The sequence below is a fragment of the Leuciscus leuciscus genome, assembly GCF_965113295.1.
Source record: "Leuciscus leuciscus genome assembly, chromosome: 7".
Classification (NCBI taxonomy): Eukaryota; Metazoa; Chordata; class Actinopteri; order Cypriniformes; family Leuciscidae; genus Leuciscus; species Leuciscus leuciscus.
In genome coordinates, this window is record NC_138731.1 from 23,133,410 (window position 1) to 23,152,348 (window position 18,939).

General features: G+C 37.0%; 1 protein-coding gene across 1 annotated transcript in view; it reads right to left on the minus strand.

The window, feature by feature from the left end:
* dars1 (aspartyl-tRNA synthetase 1) overlaps positions 1 to 17,964 on the minus strand; it is a 31,962-nt gene extending 13,998 nt beyond the window's left edge. The window contains exons 1-8 of the mRNA XM_082175676.1: positions 17,805 to 17,964; positions 13,661 to 13,763; positions 12,731 to 12,760; positions 11,962 to 12,019; positions 11,176 to 11,268; positions 7,743 to 7,845; positions 1,690 to 1,792; positions 1,210 to 1,290 (exon numbers count right to left, since the gene is read on the minus strand). Coding sequence (XP_082031802.1) covers positions 1,210 to 1,290; positions 1,690 to 1,792; positions 7,743 to 7,845; positions 11,176 to 11,268; positions 11,962 to 12,019; positions 12,731 to 12,760; positions 13,661 to 13,763; positions 17,805 to 17,827 — 594 coding nt within the window. The 5' untranslated portion in view covers positions 17,828 to 17,964. The remainder of the gene's footprint in view (positions 1 to 1,209; positions 1,291 to 1,689; positions 1,793 to 7,742; positions 7,846 to 11,175; positions 11,269 to 11,961; positions 12,020 to 12,730; positions 12,761 to 13,660; positions 13,764 to 17,804) is intronic.
* Positions 17,965 to 18,939: the final 975 nt, after the last annotated feature.

An 18,939-nucleotide genomic window follows, 5' to 3' on the forward strand; every position in this document is an offset into this window, starting at 1 on the left:
AAATTGTTATAATGTCTTAGAATATCACAGTTTTTTCTGTATTTTTGGTCAAATAAATGCAGCCTTGGTGAGCATAAGAAACCCACCCAAACATTTGAAAAGTTTTGAACTGTAGTGTATATTTAAAACTAGATTCAAATAGTTTATCTAGCAGAGGCTGCCCCATGGCTCCTGAGTTATCTTTCCTTCATAAAGCCTGTAGGAGCTCAAGACTGATCAACAGGCTACTCATCCTCGGACCGGGCCGATAAGACACAGGCGTAATGAGGCGGCAGATGCTCTGTCTGACTGACGTTGTGGAATCCCCGCAGAGAACACCTGGACAGCAACTGCAGCTGGTTTTGTCTTACTACATAAACACCATCAACTGTCTGACGTCAAGAAAGAGGGGCAAAGACAGAAGCTATGAATAGCCATTTCTGTAGTGTGGGTAGCATGTATACTGTGCACAGTATGCAAATTTTCCGTATGCATGGTATGCCTGGATGACCTGCTGCATTTGCTATGAGAAGTACAATACAGCTTAAACCCAAAGTATACTTTGGTTTTTACGCGTACACAAGTGTCGTCTAACGAGTCACCAGAATAGTACGCACGCAGCACGGTTATTGTAACGCGCAGGTCGCACGTGCGTATTGAATTTGTTTTGCACTAATCAGTTGTTCCACAAGAACTAAAACTAAACTAAAGAGACGGGACAACAACAAAACACCGGAGACTGCAACAATGACAGATGCCCGCATTGACAAGCGCTTGTGTGAGGAGGTTATGAGATAGCCGTAACTTTAGTTTCAAAGAATACAAGACATTTTAATCAGTCATAACTTCTGGAGAAAAATGGACAAAGATGAAACTTTCGTTCGCACATGCTATCAAATGGAGTATACTTTGAAAGGCAACGTGTTCGACTGTACGCATACGCTAAAAAACTTATTTTACTTCGGGCTTTACACTGCAAGGAATGCTATGTACCACAATGCAATACTGTCAACAATGTAACTTACTACTGTTTAAAAGTTTGGTGCTGCATAATGCACACAGTTTTCCAAAATATAAATACTATGCAGTACTGTATATACTGTGCTGTATGCTTGCATTTCTTTTAACTCAACCTGTCTAACTGAACTTGGACACTGGATTATCGTAACACTGAACTGAGAGAACTGTTTAACGTTTTTTATTTGGGTTTTGTTCTTGACCGTTTCTCACCTCATCTCCTTCTCCCTCGGGCCTGACAGCATCTTCAAGCTGAAGTGGAAGTCTGGCCTCAGACTGGCTGATCACAAAGATCTAGGACAATACACAGCAAAGAGAGTTTAAGCTATGATTGCAGCTTTAATACAAGACTCCACAACAAAAAGAAGTTATCTAGTAGAATGTCTAAGCTGCTCTTTTCCATACAATGAATGTGAATAGTGACCTCAACTGTCCCTGGTCCCCATCCACTTTCACTGCATGAACTACAGAAGCTTGTAGACATTGTGCTATACAGCTCCTTTTATGTTCCACAGAAGAAAGTAAGTTATATAGGTTTTTGCGGGTCGTATTGTGCTGAAAGATACAAAGATCCTATATTCCATGATGAGGATTGTTTCCAATTAAACTTTCGATATTTACAGAGAACAATCAGATGTATTCTTTTAATAGAGTAATATAGATTTTATTTAATATAGTAATATAGATCTCTACCCTCTCAACATGGAGCTCCACATCCTGCTGTGAACAGCTCTCGATCTTCTGCTCAACCTTCTTCACCACAGCCTCCACGTCAATGATGCTCTCCTTCGTGAGGCTGTGAACAGAAAAATACAGCATGAGGATGAAGGGGAAAAACGCATTTGAACAGCTGACATGAAATGAGGCAGCAGTGTCCTGAAAAATCAAAAACTGCACTCCAAAAGTGATTACAAAAATCTTGTATAAACATAATACAGTATTATGGGCGTTTTAGAGTTCACACTACCATTCAAAAGTTTGGGATTGGTATGATTATTATTCTTTTTATTTTATTTAAAGATGTCTGTTCTGCTCACCAAAGCTGCATTTATTTGACCAAAAAATACAGTAAAAACTTAAATATTGTGAAATATTATTACAATTTAAAATAACTGTTTTCTATTTTAATAAAGTTTCAAATGTAATATATTTCTGTGATGGCAAAGCTGAATTTTCAGCATCATTACTCTAGACTTCAGTGTCACATGAATCTTCAGAAATCATTCTGATATGCTGATTTGCTGCTCAAGAAACATTTCTTATTATCATCAATGTTGAAAACAGTTTATTTTTGTCAAAACCTTGATAAATTTTTTCAGGATGTTTTGATGAACAGAAAATTCCAAAGAACAGCAGTGTCTAGTCTTGGGTGTTTTTCAAACAACTTTTAGAAAAGCACACATGAAACAAAAACTATAGAACAACTTCATGGAAACTCATGAGATCACATTGTTAGGCAACAGTATCTTCGCAATTATTTTTTCAAACCATTCCTCCCACGTGATATACATAGTTCTCCTTTTCACAGTTCAAACAAACATTGCTGTTGTGAAGTCAAACCACATCACTTTTACTTTGGTTAAACAGTATGTATTTTAAGTTCTTTACATCACAAACCAAAAGGCCACAGGTTTCTCACCACCACAAATACTGAAAAAAATACTAGCAATAAAGGGCATTCACCTAAAGATGGAAATAATACCATTTACTTAACATTTACTTAACCTCTTCGCATTCCAAACTAATATGTTAAGCATTGTTTTTTCATTGGAACACAATATTTATTAAAGCTTGACTGACACAGTCACGTCGAACTATCATTCAAGATCTGTCATAAAATTTTAAATAATGTCAAACCGGTCTGGAACGACATGAGATTGAGAAATTGACCACTTTAATTTTGGATGACCTACTCCTTTTAGTGAAACAATATTAGATCGGCAAGTCTAAGCCATGTCATCTCTCTAAGGTCAAACGTAAAAGCGATGGCCAACTGTCTGCTGGAGAAGCAGACGGCACAAATTGAGATTGCAACCTTCATCTCTAGTCATTACAAAGGAGTAATGAGAGACCAGAGAGTGAGAATGAGACGCGCCAGTCCCTGCCAGCTGCTGCTCAGAGAGCGGCCACATCGCTCTGGGATCAGTTCTGCTCACACGGCTCTCTCGAACAATCTCCATACAGACACTCATCATAAGTCCTGATTAAGTCTGGTTACTGAACACTAAGCCGCCCATGATGGGCTCTGCATTGAAAGGACACTGGGCTGAACAGAGAGGTGGATATAAAAGAGAGGATTACACAGAGCAAGTGTGTTTGACCTGCCCTCTGATTGAGCTCATACGCTTTTGTCAAACAGCATTCGATTTCAAACTAAATTTACTGAAGAAGATTAGCAAGCACGGCTAATAATTAAGATAGAGATCTATTAGTTAGTTTCAAATATGAGTGACTGTTTCAGCGATGAAGACTACGCATCATCTAGGGGGATCTGTGCTCCAAAGAACATGGTGCTTGTCTGTAGTGTTTGAGGTGGAAAGGGTCACCAGGAAAGAAACTCTAATCAGGGTCTGGAACATCCTTCAGGAAGCAATGCTTAATAATCTTATTATACACAGATATGGCACGAACAGGAGGTGAAGTGGTGTAAAGAAGCATGTAAAATTATGGTGGACATCAGCAGCACTGAGTGGCTTTAATGCTTGGTTTGTATTCAAGATAAATTTCAATACATATAAAGCAACCCTCTACAATGAGAGTAAATCACTTATATATGCAACCAAATTTCACGAGAGGCGACTAAAAATATCTTTAATTAGCCAATGGATAGTAAATTGTACAATTACAGTCGCCAGTAATTGAGTTAGAGGCAAAAATAAGTTTAGAGATATTATATTGCCAGCTGAGCTTTACACACCGTCGCCTGGCTGAGAGCGCCCTCTTTCGCTTTCTATCACACACGCGCACTTAACCGTTTACTGAACTGTCACTCTCCCGATCGGACCAGTGCTATGTCGTCATGAAAGTTTAAGTTCATTTGCACGAGTTTTTAAGCCTTGCCAATTTAAACATTCAAGCGCAAATTGCAAATCCGAAGCTGAATTGAGCTCTCCTTCACGTCTTCTTGCGCTTGAACGGACAATTTCACACAAAATTATGTCAAAATGCCCATCTTGGTGAGTATTCTAGTAAACATAGTCGTTTACGTGTTAAGTGAACGTAAACAGTTGAGAAATAAAACGCATGTGTAACAGTATCAGTATATTGGATCCGTGCAATGTGCAATATATCTTAGTGACTAATATCCCTAATATCCCTGCTGCTGCCTGGGTTTAATGTTAATCAAACAACAGATTTCTGGCCAAAAAAAAAAAAAAAAATCACTCAACGCTCTTGACTGAATAACTTTTGTAACTTTAATAAGGATTCATCTATATTTAATTTATAAAGTAAAAACTATGCCGTGTTATTGTCCATTTAATTGCATTTAATCAATTTCTGTACATACTCTACTTAATCTGTATCTAACCACTACATGTAAAACCTGAAAAGCACTGTTTATTTCATTTGCATCTTTGTTCTGTTGTTCATTTCTGCTATTGCTTGTAGTTTGACTAATTGTTATTTTATTACAGACTGTTTACTTGACTTTAACAGTGTTTGAAATTTATATTTTATATTATATTTATTCATTTGCATTGTTCTTGCATTGTCAAAAGTCTGGCGAGTAAAATAAAACATTTACTAGCCAATGGCGACTCGAGCTTTAGTGTGTCCGTAGAGGGTTAATGAAATATACCATCGTAGATTCTACCATGGTAAAAGGATGTGAAAATAACCATGTAATGTGCACTGTAATGCATCTAAGTTGATTATTGCTTTTAGAAAACATATTATTTAAATATAAATATTTACAACAAATAAATTGAATATTTCTGCCAAGCAATATAATATAAAAATACATTAAGATTAATTTAGCAGGTTTTAAAATATTTATTTGAACACGAAGAAATGTCCAAACTAGTCTGAACTCTGAAATTCAAAACTATGTATTTTACAATGGGTTTTATTATTCACCCTGCAATATTCAAACGTACATGATATTTGTCGTCAATTTTACTTAAAAAAAAAACAAAACGGAATAATGAACCTGTTTTAGGAAATGTGTGCTTGCTCTCAAACAGAATTCCAGGTAGACATGGGGAATGTGCATCTTAGCGTAAGCTAATATTGATCTACATTACTTTAAAATATGCCACATCATTAAGATAATTAGATAATTCTGGTACTCTAAAATGTTTATTAACAGGTACATACAGTGAGGAAAATAAGTATTTGAACACCCTGCTATTTTGCAAGTTCTCCCACTTAGAAATCATGGAGGGGTCTGAAATTGTCATCGTAGGTGCATGTCCACTGTGAGAGACATAATCTATAAAAAAAAAAATCCAGAAATCACAATGTATGATTTTTTAACTATTTATTTGTATGATACAGCTGCAAATAAGTATTTGAACACCTGAGAAAATCAATGTTAATATTTGGTACAGTAGCCTTTGTTTGCAATTACAGAGGTCAAACGTTTCCTGTAGTTTTTCACCAGGTTTGCACACACTGCAGGAGGGATTTTGGCCCACTCCTCCACACAGATCTTCTCTAGATCAGTCAGGTTTCGGGGTTGTCGCTGAGAAACACGGAGTTTGAGCTCCCTCCAAAGATTCTCTATTGGGTTTAGGTCTGGAGACTGGCTAGGCCACGCCAGAACCTTGATATGCTTCTTACAGAGCCACTCCTTGGTTATCCTGGCTGTGTGCTTCGGGTCATTGTCATGTTGGAAGACCCAGCCTCGACCCATCTTCAATGCTCTAACTGAGGGAAGGAGGTTGTTCCCCAAAATCTCACAATACATGGCCCCGGTCATCCTCTCCTTAATACAGTGCAGTCGCCCTGTCCCATGCGCAGAAAAACACCCCCAAAGCATGATGCTACCACCCCCATGCTTCACAGTAGGGATGGTGTTCTTGGGATGGTACTCATCATAAAACAAGTTTAGTGGAATTATGACCAAAAAGTTCTATTTTGGTCTCATCTGACCACATGACTTTCTCCCATGACTCCTCTGGATCATCCAAATGGTCATTGGCAAACTTAAGACGGGCCTTGGCATGTGCTGGTTTAAGCAGGGGAACCTTCCGTGCCATGCATGATTTTAAACCATGACGTCTTAGTGTATTACCAACAGTAACCTTGGAAACGGTGGTCCCAGCTCTTTTCAGGTCATTGAGCAGCTCCTCCCGTGTAGTTCTGGGCTGATTTCTCACCTTTCTTAGGATCATTGAGACTCCACGAGGTGAGATCTTGCATGGAGCCCCAGTCCGAGGGAGATTGACAGTCATGTTTAGCTTCTTCCATTTTCTAATGATTGCTCCAACAGTGGACCTTTTTTCACCAAGCTGCTTGGCAATTTCCCCGTAGCCCTTTCCAGCCTTGTGGAGGTGTACAATTTTGTCTCTAGTGTCTTTGGACAGCTCTTTGGTCTTGGCCATGTTAGTAGTTGGATTCTTACTGATTGTATGGGGTGGACAGGTGTCTTTATGCAGCTAACGACCTCAAACAGGTGCATCTAATTTAGGATAATAAATGGAGTGGAGGTGAACATTTTAAAGGCAGACTAACAGGTCTTTGAGGGTCAGAATTCTAGCTGATAGACAGGTGTTCAAATACTTATTTGCAGCTGTATCATACAAATAAATAGTTAAAAAATCATATATTGTGATTTCTGGATTTTTTTATATTTTTTTTAGATTATGTCTCTCACAGTGGACATGCACCTACGATGACAATTTCAGACCCCGCCATGATTTCCAAGTGGGAGAACTTGCAAAATAGCAGGGTGTTCAAATACTTATTTTCCTCACTGTATATCAAATAAATTAGGTGTTTGATGGAACAATTTGGGTGTGTTAAACATGCTGCAACAATAAAAGAAAAAGGCATTTTATGTGGCAACTAGATTATTTCTTTAACATCCCCTAACTGAAACTCTCCAACTGTCACAAACATTTACGTAACACAAAGAGAGGAAGTTTCTCTACAAAGCACAAAATCTGCTTCAAAGATCTGCGATGTGTGAAAACGCTCATCTAAGATTTCTGCTGAGGTGAAATCTTTCAGTTCGATAACAAATAACCAAGTGCACAGATATCAACCAAAGGGAAACAAGTTCAACAGCGTTAGGAACTGGAAAGGAACTCCCCAGACCACAACACCCTTCCTAATTCATGACTGATAAAGTGAATAGAGTTTAGCCTCCATTCAATGCTGCATGAGCAAACAGAGGATGTTAACACGGTTAAGCAGCAAACCCTCTGACCCTCTTAAAAGACTGGAAGTGGACTTGAAAACAAAGTGACTTGTCTACCATATATATACACCATTCAGTGTTGTATTTGTGACTGAATGTTGGTCCTATTGTCCCACAACCCTCTATTTGACCCCGAACCCAGAGTCATTCATTCAGGCCAGACTTTAAAGTAGATCTCTGTCTCTCTGATGTATCTACTATTTGTTGTTTTAAGGGGAACGACCCATTACGGTGTTGAGGGAAAGCTGTTTCCGACTGCAAAAATGGAGCTTTTGTTCTGAAGTGAAACTTTATCGATCACCACTTAACATGGTAAAATGGAATGAGTCGCCAGGACTTCACTTTTCCCACCATTGTTTGACAGGAAACATAGCCTACTCACTTAGCTGCAAACTTGACCATCTGCTTGCTCGCACGTTCTCCCACGGCGAGCAGGGCCTGCACGGTAAACTGCTGGTGACGCAGGACCAAGAAGCACTGCTTCCCTAGAGGGAAAAACAACCTGTCAGTAAACATACCTCAACATACCTTAAAACCAGGGTGGTTGTTACTGTCCAGGACAAAGAGCCACTAATAACACATAACACTACTGTTCAAAAATGTTTTGGGATTTTAGTTTTTTAAGAAATGAATCGTTTTATTCAGCAAGGATGCATTAAATTGTTCGAAAGTGACAGTAAAGACATGTATAATGTTACAAAGGATTTCTATTTCAAATAAATGCTGTTCTTTAGAACGTTCTATTCATCAAAGAATACTGGAAAAAAAGTACCAGTTTCCACAAAAATATTAAGCAACACAACTGTTTTCAACATTGATAATAATAATAAATGTCTTTGAGTTCCAAATCAGCATATTAGAATGATTTCTGAAAGGATCATGAGACACTGAAGACTGGAACAATGATGCTGGGAATTCAGCTTTGCCATCACAGGAATAAAATTACATTTTAAAAATATATTCAAACAGAAAACTGTTATTTTAAATTGTGAGATTTAAAATTTAGATCAAATAAATGCACCCTTGGTGAGCATAAAAGACTTGACTGACCCCAAACATTTGAATGGTAACGTAACACAACTCAACATAATAATAATGTTAAATTTCACAATCCAATCTCCAAAGTGATCTCACTCTGCATGCGTGCAACATCACATTATAATGTTTTTGCAAATACCGTTTCCTGTGTCTTAACAGAAACTAAAATATTCATGTAGTAGATGGATTCTGATTACACAACAAGAACTACAAGAATATCTACAATAAATAATAACCAATTACTTGAGAATATTTTCATATTAAGACAGTGTCAAAGACACCTCTAACAAACTAGGATTAAAGGAATAGTTCACTTTAAAATGAAAATTCTGTCATCATATACTCACCCTCATGTTGTTTCAAACCTGTATGAATTTCTTTCTTCTGCTGAACACAAAGGAAGATATTTAGAAGAATGTCAGTAACCAGGCAGTTTCTGGGTCCCATTGACTTCCATAGTAGGAAAAAAATATTCTATGGAAGTCAATGGGACCCAAAAACTGTCTGGTTACTGACATTCTTCTAAGTATCTTCCTTTGTGTTCAGCAGAAGAAAGAAATTCATACAGGTTTGAAACAACATGAGGGTGAGTATATGATGACAGAATTTTCATTTTAAAGTGAACTATTCCTTTAAGGTCTGAGATTATTGTAGAGCTGTCTGATTCAACGCTAGTCAGAGGAGTTAAATAAAAGCACCAAATCTACTGGCACCACTCAGCTATCAACAGACCGGACGTCTCTTTGAAAGACACAATGTACGTAGTCCAGACTTGTCAACAAATTGCTAATCAGACACCTTGAGAGTGAACAAACTCTGATTTGTGTAAACCTGACACGGATCAGGTCAAGATCAGAGACCACCCAGACTCTTTGAAGTCCCCCTCAGTGTTCAGAGCCTGACAGATAGTTAAAAACAGAGCAAATCAGGATGTTGTTGTGCTAAAGGACATTCTTCAGCCCAGAGCACACTGACAGAATGAGGGAAGCTGTAGGTTAAATGATTCTTGACATGGAAGTTGTCCTGGAAGGAAATGTTAGTGATATAGCCATAATACATGGTTTATTCATTACTGCACTCTTAAACCAGACGTGTACGTGCGGACCCCATCAGACTTGGATTGTGTGGGAAAGACAGGGGAAGCCACAAAGTTTCACTTAAGCTGAGGAAACTGAACAGTTTCTATTAAAGACATTTACTTTTAATAAAACGCAACCACAGGAAGTGTTTGTCAGTTTTGTAGTAAAAATAGCCACTATTTTTAAAGGCCTCCATCGCCATTGCAATTCATCCAAATATAAATTTGGCAAAGATAAGGCACATGTTGGGGGCACCCATATCCCCTACGGTCCTCATCACCTGCATTAATCATGAGTGTGGAAAGAGTTTTTTTTATTATTTTTTTTATGCCACATTTTTTAATAATGTCCATGTAAATACCCATGAAGCTGTGTTGACTGTATGTTACTGTTTGTCTTTGTTCTGAAAAGTTATATAAAAATAAAGTAAAAAATCAATCAATCGTGGGTGTGGAAAATTACAGGACTGAAAACCTGGAAACTATTTTTTGTCATAGTAAATCATGAATATTATTTACCGAATGTGCATTACATCCATTGAGGAACATAATCAAATAAGTCTATATTTGAAGTTGAATACTTACACATAGCTTACTGCATACTGTGCATTACATATACATTTTATACTGCAAAAAAAGTATATGAAGTATGCAACAATAAACGTTTCAATTAGTAGTATGCTACAAAAACATGTTCAAAACTGACACTCTCAAAGTGGAAGGGCATTTTGGGTGCACTCCACTGTGGCATAACAAGCCAATGAATGTAGTGTGCTCTAATTGCATACTTCACATTTTATCAATTGTTTATTTCATGTGTATAGAAAATTTGCTGTTTGTACACAATGGCTGTTTAAAATAAATTGTAGTGAATACTCTGTTTATTCAGTGAGTGGCAACATGTTATCAAGCTGTTTTGTATTGTTAATTTAATTTTGTGTAAAATACCTTGATTTTTGGCAGTCTGATTAAATGAATCAATACAGAGATCATAACAGTGGCAGACATTACTTCCTGTTCATGTGTCACACTAAGAATGGAAAGTGCATTCTGAGAAACTGTATTCACATTCATATTTTGGTAAGTGCAGGAAAGTGCAGTCATGTTAACAAAATTTTGCGTGCAAAGAAAGTCCATTGTCCATTATCAACAGTGTAGCGACTGGATGAAGAACCACTTACTCAGAGGTCACTTCCAAACTAAGCAGCTTTATAGTGGTCCTTCAGACTTGCCTGTTTAAATTTAATTTCTAATTTTAATTCAATGCAAAATCCGCGTGAAGAAATGATTTGCCTCATCTGAAATTCCAAATCGGGTGGATTCCTGTTCAGATGACTGCATTTCACATCACATCATTTAGCTGTGTAGGTAAATGTGACTGTACCCCAAATCATCTGGGTATTATCTGACTTTGAACCTTCCCAGTATAAATGATGTGTACTCTAACAACAGCATGCATAGTATGGTAGGATGCTGTTCCAAATCTTTCTTTATTTTCAACAGTTTGAGAGGGTACTAACCCATTTTCCGTACCTTTCATTATGATAATGACTTAAGTTTTTATAAATTGCAATAATATGTCAGTAATGTCAAAAATGACACCCTTGAGCTTTAGTAAGAGCAGCTTCCATGTGTTGAAATGAATTGCGCAACACTTCCAGCAGCAGATGAGCTTGTGTAACAGTGAGGAGGAGTTTACCTTTAGCTCTGCTGGTGTGAATTCTGGCACGCACCCAGATCTGCTGCTCTGCCTTCTCGGGTGTCAGGTCCTGGACACGCACCAACGCCCTGTCTGCCTCCATCCAGGAGAGAGAGAGAGAGAGTGAGTCTCAGAGAAAAGACATCAAAGACGACAGGCCTCCCCCTTGTCCACAGAGCTCCACAAAGACATTCACTCGGATTACAAAGCCACCAGGAGGAGGGCTAATAAATATGAAACATAACAAGCCCCGTCTGAAAGGTGACCATCACGTGAATTCTACTCCGTTTTGACAAACCCTGTGTCACCCTGCCTCCGCTGACTCACATTTTGACTTTATTAAGAGGCAGCGGAGAAGGGGCGTTCCCGCTTAGCCCCAGTGAAAGTGCTCAAGGCGTTTGGATGATCCAGAATCCACCCACATGAAAGCTTCGTCTATCTCTGCCCGAGATCAATGCTGGTGGGAGACGACTTTGTTCTGTAGCAGCAGAGCTTAAAAACTCGAAGCCGGACAGTTGGGAGCGATGTCAACCTAACTCCTCATCCGAGATTTATCTCATACTGTTATTCAAGACTGTTATGTGTGACAGCGAGGGGAGGAACATCAGGGAGAGCTGAAGGGGACGTCAGGGAGATCCCGAAAGCTTTAAATCATCTCTTAAGCTTAAAGACATTCCTAATTATCATTCTATGGGTAATTTTTCACAGGGAAACTTGTCTATCTTCATCCTGTGGGAGTGAGATGCCCTCCTAAATCTCCCCTTAAAAACTGAGAAGGACACTGACCCAGTTTCTGTTGGGATTGGACCATAGGACAGATCCCATAGCGATCCTTGGCAAAGTCCTGAAAGGAGAAAAGAAGAAGACAGGGATGGTAATGAATTTTAAAGGGACAGTTCAGAGAATTTTTTTTAATTCTGTCATCATTTATTCAACTTCATGTCATTAATCCATGTGACTTACTTTCTTCCTTGTAACACCAAAAGAGAACATTTGAATGGGTACTGAAGCATTCAAGTTTCAAGAAAGAAGCAAAAGTATCATAAAAGAAGTCCATATGAGCACTCTATCCCAAGTCAAACAGACCAAAATTAGCTAATTTATTCCAAATTTCGAATACTGATAATCATCCACTCCAGTAAGCTGCTAATTTGAGAACCTGGTGACTGGACCATGGTTCATCAATAAGTGGAATTTGAGAACAAGATCAGTTCAATTCATGAACAAATCTTTCAGAATGATTTTGTGAACTGGATCAACAGATTTACTGAAAAAGATCAAACTCTAAAGAAACAAACTAAACTAACATTGATAGGGTTATGTTAAGATATTCAGTGAGTAATGACTTACATTGGTATGTTCCTCAAACACAACGCTAATGTTTTCAGTCATATGGACCACTTTTATGGTGCATCAAAAAAAGTATAGTTCCCATTCTCATATATATATATATATATATATATATATATATATACATATATATATATATATATATATAACACTATGTCTTTTAACATGTTAAATGTGATATTCGGAATAAGTGAACAGTACTTACATCCTCATCAGCATCCTGCTGCTCTGCGGCCTGAATCAAACAGAGGAACTGATTTCAATAAAATGTCAACAGTAAAGGAAAAACATCAAGATAAAACACATGCTGATTATTCTGTAGAAAGGCAAACATTGCAAGTTCACAAAACACTTATTTCTACAAGTACACAAGTTCTAAAATTTTAAATAAAATTACAGTTTTGCAGTTACAGCAGTAGTGGATTCTGTGTAAATTATTCCAAACAATGCATTCATTTAATAATGATTTGTTCTGCTTGTTTCTGACTTGTTTAATTAATCTTGTCTACTTGAGTGTCAATCACTTAATCAACAAAACATTCCACAAATGCCAAAAAAAAAAAAAAACTGTTTAGTAAAGACTTTAAGATTACAATATTTGAACAAGGGTATTTTTGGATGCTTTGCACTGTTTTAATTTACTTATTTACTTGTTTTGTTAAATGTATTATTATTTAAATACACACACACACACACACATATATATATATATATATATATATATATATATATATATATGTGTGTGTGTGTGTGTGTATATATATATATTATTTTTAAAAGTATATTTGTTTTGCTACAATCCCTCTGTAAACAACTTATTGTATTTCATTCTTTAATAAAATATATTGTAAAAATAAATATTTTAAAAAGCCAGTACATTATTGAACAAAATGTACTTCTATACCTAACAGCCTCAATTTCATTCACTTCAAGTGAAATAACACATTAAGCAAACGAAATAAGCCAGATGGTTGATTTGACTGTTTAAAATATTGGGGAAACATTTTCTGGATGCAGAAACGGCCCTATGTTTGAGCATATAAACAGATTTGTAAGAACAGGAATTAGAGAACAATAGAAGCCCCTCCATACGGCAGCGGTGGGCAGAACAGCGGCAGGGTTTGTGTCGCCTCACCAGCTTGGCCTGTTTTTCTGCCTTCTTCGCTGCTTTCTCTGCTTCCTTCTGCTGTTTCTTCAGGCCTTTCTTGGACTGGGCCTGCTGCTCCTCCTCGCCAGCTCTGAAACAGGAAGACAACAAAAAACAGATCTGTCAAACTTCCATCTACCTTTTTTTAGCTTCCTTCCGGGAAGCTTTTCTAATAGATGGGGGGAAAGCATTCCAACCAACAGATTCCCGCTGGCTTTTTAAGTTGCTGTGTCTTTCATCTATTGTTGCAGCATGGCCAAAGAAAGAACAGAGGCTAAATTAAACTTTCATCAGTGATTTTTGCTTGTGCTCCTGTGGTCTAGGTAGTCCATTTATAGCAGTACAGGAAGTGTGATGTCTGTCTACTGTAATATCACTCACGCGATGACTGTCCCATACTGTAACAACAGACTAATATAACAGTTTAAGGCTGGGAATGAGTTGGCCTACCTGAGTGGAAGTGGCAGCAATGATCGATAATAATAAATAAAAATTAATTGCTTTTCAGTTTTTTATAATGTGATTTGAATGAGATTCATATTGGCAAGACTGATTCTTCAGTTCATATTTGCCCAAATTATCACATCTGCAAATAGTAACAGAGCTAAGTAATAGTCATTATAAAGATGCTGAGGTGGAACCACTGTGATGTGATAGTGTTAGATTGTACTGAATAATAACCATTTACTTATACATACAGTATATATATATATATATATATATATATATATATATACACACACACACACACATATATATATTTATATATATTAAATTGGTAAATAAACAAATAAAAACACATATGTATATGTATATGTGTGTATGTGTATATATGTATATCTATATATATATATGTATATCTATATGTGTGTTTTTATTTACCAATTTAATATATATATATATATATACATATACACACAATTTTAATTATTTAAAATAAATGTTTTTCTTTTCAAATTTCGATTCTGAAAAAGAAAAAAAAACATATCATAGCTTCCAAAAAATATTAATCAGCAGCACTACAGTTTTCAACATTGATAATAATAATAAATGTTTCTTGAGCAGCAAATCGTCATATTAATGATTTCTGAAGGGTCATGTGACACTGAAAACTGGAGTAATGATGCTGAAAATTCAGCTTTGCCATCACAGGAATAAATTACATTTTAATATGTATTACAATAGAATAGATAATAAATTGTAATAACATTTCAAAATATTACTGTTTTACTGTATTTTGATTAAATAAATGCAGCCTTGGTGTGAATAAGAGACATTTAAAAACAGACCCCACAGCAAAATGTGCTGACAAAATGTGAGAAAATTGAGTATGTATGTATGTAGCCTATGTATGTATGTATATATATATATATATATATATATATAGGCCTATATATATAGGCCTATATAAAATACACAAAACCCATATTGATTTTTCTGGGCATTTCATTCACTATTATTACATAGCCTATACTGGACATTGGCCACTCTGTTCTCTAAAGGCATTGGCAATTAAAAAAACAAAACAGACACTATCTTAGTTCCTCTAAATGATATGGCTAGAAACAAGCTTGTTTAAAAAGCACTTATACGCTGATTTCACGCAGCCGCCATTTTAAAATCGAAAGTGAGGCTCCGGTGGGAAGGACCCCGGAAGTAAAGATAAACAACAATGCCTTGGATTACCAACCTGAAGCTGCTGCCGCGATTTACACTATTGGATGTTAATATTCAATATAGGATATGTATATAGTTCATTCCTGCTTCTTTTTTTACATTCTGAATTATATATAAAAAAATTATTTTATTTATAAATGAATTTCACTGTATATAGTCTAAAGTATGAAAGAAATGTATGTACATTTTTAGAATTGACACAACATCATTAAACACAACAATACGCCATCGCATTCACGACTCTCCTGTGATTACAGGCGGCACTTCCGGTTTTCTTCCCACCGGAGCCTCGCTTTCGATTTCAAAATAACGGCTGCGTGAAATCAGCGTATTAGATACTATTTGTCTTGGTATAAAACTTAAATCAATTACTCTTAAAATACTTTCCTTATTGGCATTAAAACAAGAGTCCCTGGGTCAGTAGGTTAGTTCAGACACTTGGCTGACCAAGTCCATTAACCAAGTGAGTCCAACATTTACCAAGACTTCCATCAATCCATCATTAGTTAATATGGCAGAGATGGATTACCAAGAAGTACAACAGTTATTTAAAACAAACACAATTACACTGAAACCCCAACAATACGTAAACTGATCACAGGGCATAGGCTAATGGAAATGACATGCCCTTGTGATCTCTATTACCATTTTAAACTCTCTGCATATAACACATGGTTCCCGGCTTACAGGACCGACCGACCAACCACTTTAAATACGCCTCGTTACTAATCACTCATTTGCTAAATTTAAATTCAGTTCTCTCTTTGTGGATGTTAAATATGGCATTGCAATGAATGCCACCATTTAATCTGAAACCACAAGAGTAACAGGTGGTCAACAACATGAGCAGGACAAGCCCATCCTCCACCTCCAGACATTTTTTATTACACTAATTGCTCCAAACAACAGAACAAAACAAAGAAACTATGAATCCAGAGCATAGTCTTGCTCTTTATCCAACTCTGATCTACAAAGCACCCCCAAAAACAGCAGAATCCGGGCAGGCGACCATATGGCAGCCCTCAGGCAACACAGGATCAAGTGCCTGTGCACACACAGTGCTGAAGAAGTTTAAACAAAACGGATCTGTGAATGTCTTCCCAAGCACTACCGCTGCCAACAAGGCAACGATGGTCCAGCCGCAGGCACTGTTGAGGCCTTAACCGTGCCAAAGTGGGCAATAAACAACCCCACTCCCCCCTCAATATTATGCATTAGCACGTAATGCAGTGAAGAACGTAAAGGGCCACAGTGAAGGTATGAGCAGTTTTCAAGGGAATTCACGGATGACGGTCCACCAAAGCATCACTGCAATTTCGGCTCACAGGAAATTGGAAGCACTGGGGCAGATAGAAGAGAATGAGAAGGCTGCCGATAATTAAAGGCCTGTGCCAGATTTGTGGTTATGTATTTACACAGAAACACAAGGCCCGGGGCAGAGCAGGGATATAAAAATAAGGGTGGAGCTTTCAGATGCCCTCCTCACCACTCCAGACAGCAGCTGTGATCATATGACGCATCAAATTACGGTTTATATATTAAACCATAAACAGTATTGTTCACGTAACACTGCTTTGGGAACAGCGTAGCATTGTTATAGAAATAATCTATAATTATAATTCAACTGCTAATAATTAAAATGAAATGATCAATGTATTTGTCGTTTTCAATATCAATGTCTGCGGTTAAAACTGTGGCTCTTACTTTCACTTTGTTTTCTGAAAAGTAAAAGGTCATGTTGGGTTCCAAAACTTTTTTAGCAATTCATTTCTATGATTTTTCCAACTTGAATACTGGAGAGGCATTTTAACAAATCATATCATATAAATTGCACATTAATAATTATTTTTTATTATAAACAACCATTTAAAAGTTTGGGGTCAGTAGGATTTTATTTAATTTTTAAAAGAAATTAATACTTTATTTAACGAGGACAAATTAAATTGGTCAAAAGTGAAAGTAAAAGCATTTATAATGTTACAGCAGATTTCTATTTCAAATAAAAGCTGTTCTTTTGACCTTTCTATTTATCAAAGAATCCTGGAAAATGTATCACGATTTCCACAAAAATATTAAGCAGCACAACAGTTTTCTGCAATAATTTTTCTTGAGCAGCAAATCAGCATATTAGAATGATTTCTGACGGATCGTGTGACACTGAAGACTGGAGAATAGTGTTATACTTCTATACATACCCAACTAAATTATTATGACTAGATATTTCACAGCTAGAAGTTACCACTGTTGCAAAAAGATTATCTGGAATTTCTAATATATTGTCTAGCTCCAATTGTCATTTATTAAAGAGACTATTCAGCTGTCATAGTTAAAGATCTCTAAACTGCTGATGCAATCAGCTGCAACTCTATTAGACTGAGCTAGCAGCAAGGCAAGCTAATATGCCATGACCACAAATATGAAACATCCGACGAAAACAATGAGATTGGATTCTCACCCTTGTACATTTTCTTTAGTCATAGTGCAGCTCTGGTCGGATGTAGTGAAACAAAAGCGCTGAATATTTAAAATGTCAGCTGTGTTGATGTGCAATGACAGCCACTGGGAACGCAGGACATGTGGAAAAGAGGTGGAAGTGTTTTGCTGTTACACATTCACAACGTCCCTGCTAATCCGTGTAGAACACGTCTCCATATAAAAGGTTCCTAGTTACTGTTTTATCCGCGCGCGCTCATTAAAATTAGTCCTCTTTCAATCGCCTTAGTTTGTCCAAATAAAATAGAAGTGAAATAACACATTATGTCCAGCATAAAACAAAAACTACATTCTTTGTTTATTGTTCAGGGTTTAATAGGTGCATGCATATGTTTTATAGGTGCGTATGCAGACTATGATCCTGTGTGTGTGTGTGCGTGCGTGCTTGCGTGTGTAACGTTACCTGGTATTCCCTACGTTATGGGGACCAAATGTCTTCTCATTTTATTTATTTTTTTATATATTTTTTTGGTCCAGATGAGGAAATCAGCTTATAAATCATACTAAATTAAGTGTTTTGAAAATGTAAAAGTGCAGAAAGTGTTCTGTGATTGGTATGGTTAGTGTAAGGGGATAGAATAGCCTATAGTTTGTACCTATAAAAACCATTATGTCTATGGGAAGTCCCCAAAAAACATGTAAACCTGTGTGGGTGTATATGTGCGTGTGCGCGCGCGAACGTGCGTGTGTGCGTGCGTGCACGCGTGTGTACCTTCTTTTACTGTCTATGGGTATTCCCTACGTTATGGGGACCAAATGTCTTCTCTCTTTTTTTTTTCTTTTTTTTTTTGGGGTGCCCATTAGGAAATCAGCTTACAAATCATACTAAAGTAAGTGTTTTAAAAATGTAAAAGTGCAGAAAGTGTTATGTGATTGGTGTGGTTAGCTATGGGAAGTCCTCAAAAAAACCTGTAAACCTGTGTAGTGTGTGTGTGTGCGCGCGCATGCGTGTGTACCTGGTACGGTATGGGGACCAAATATCTTTTTTTTTTTTTTGGTCCCCATGAGGAAATCAGCTTATAAATCATTCTAAATTTAGTGTTTTGAAAATGTAAAAGAGCAGAAAGGGTTCTGTGGTTGATATGGTTAGTGTAAGG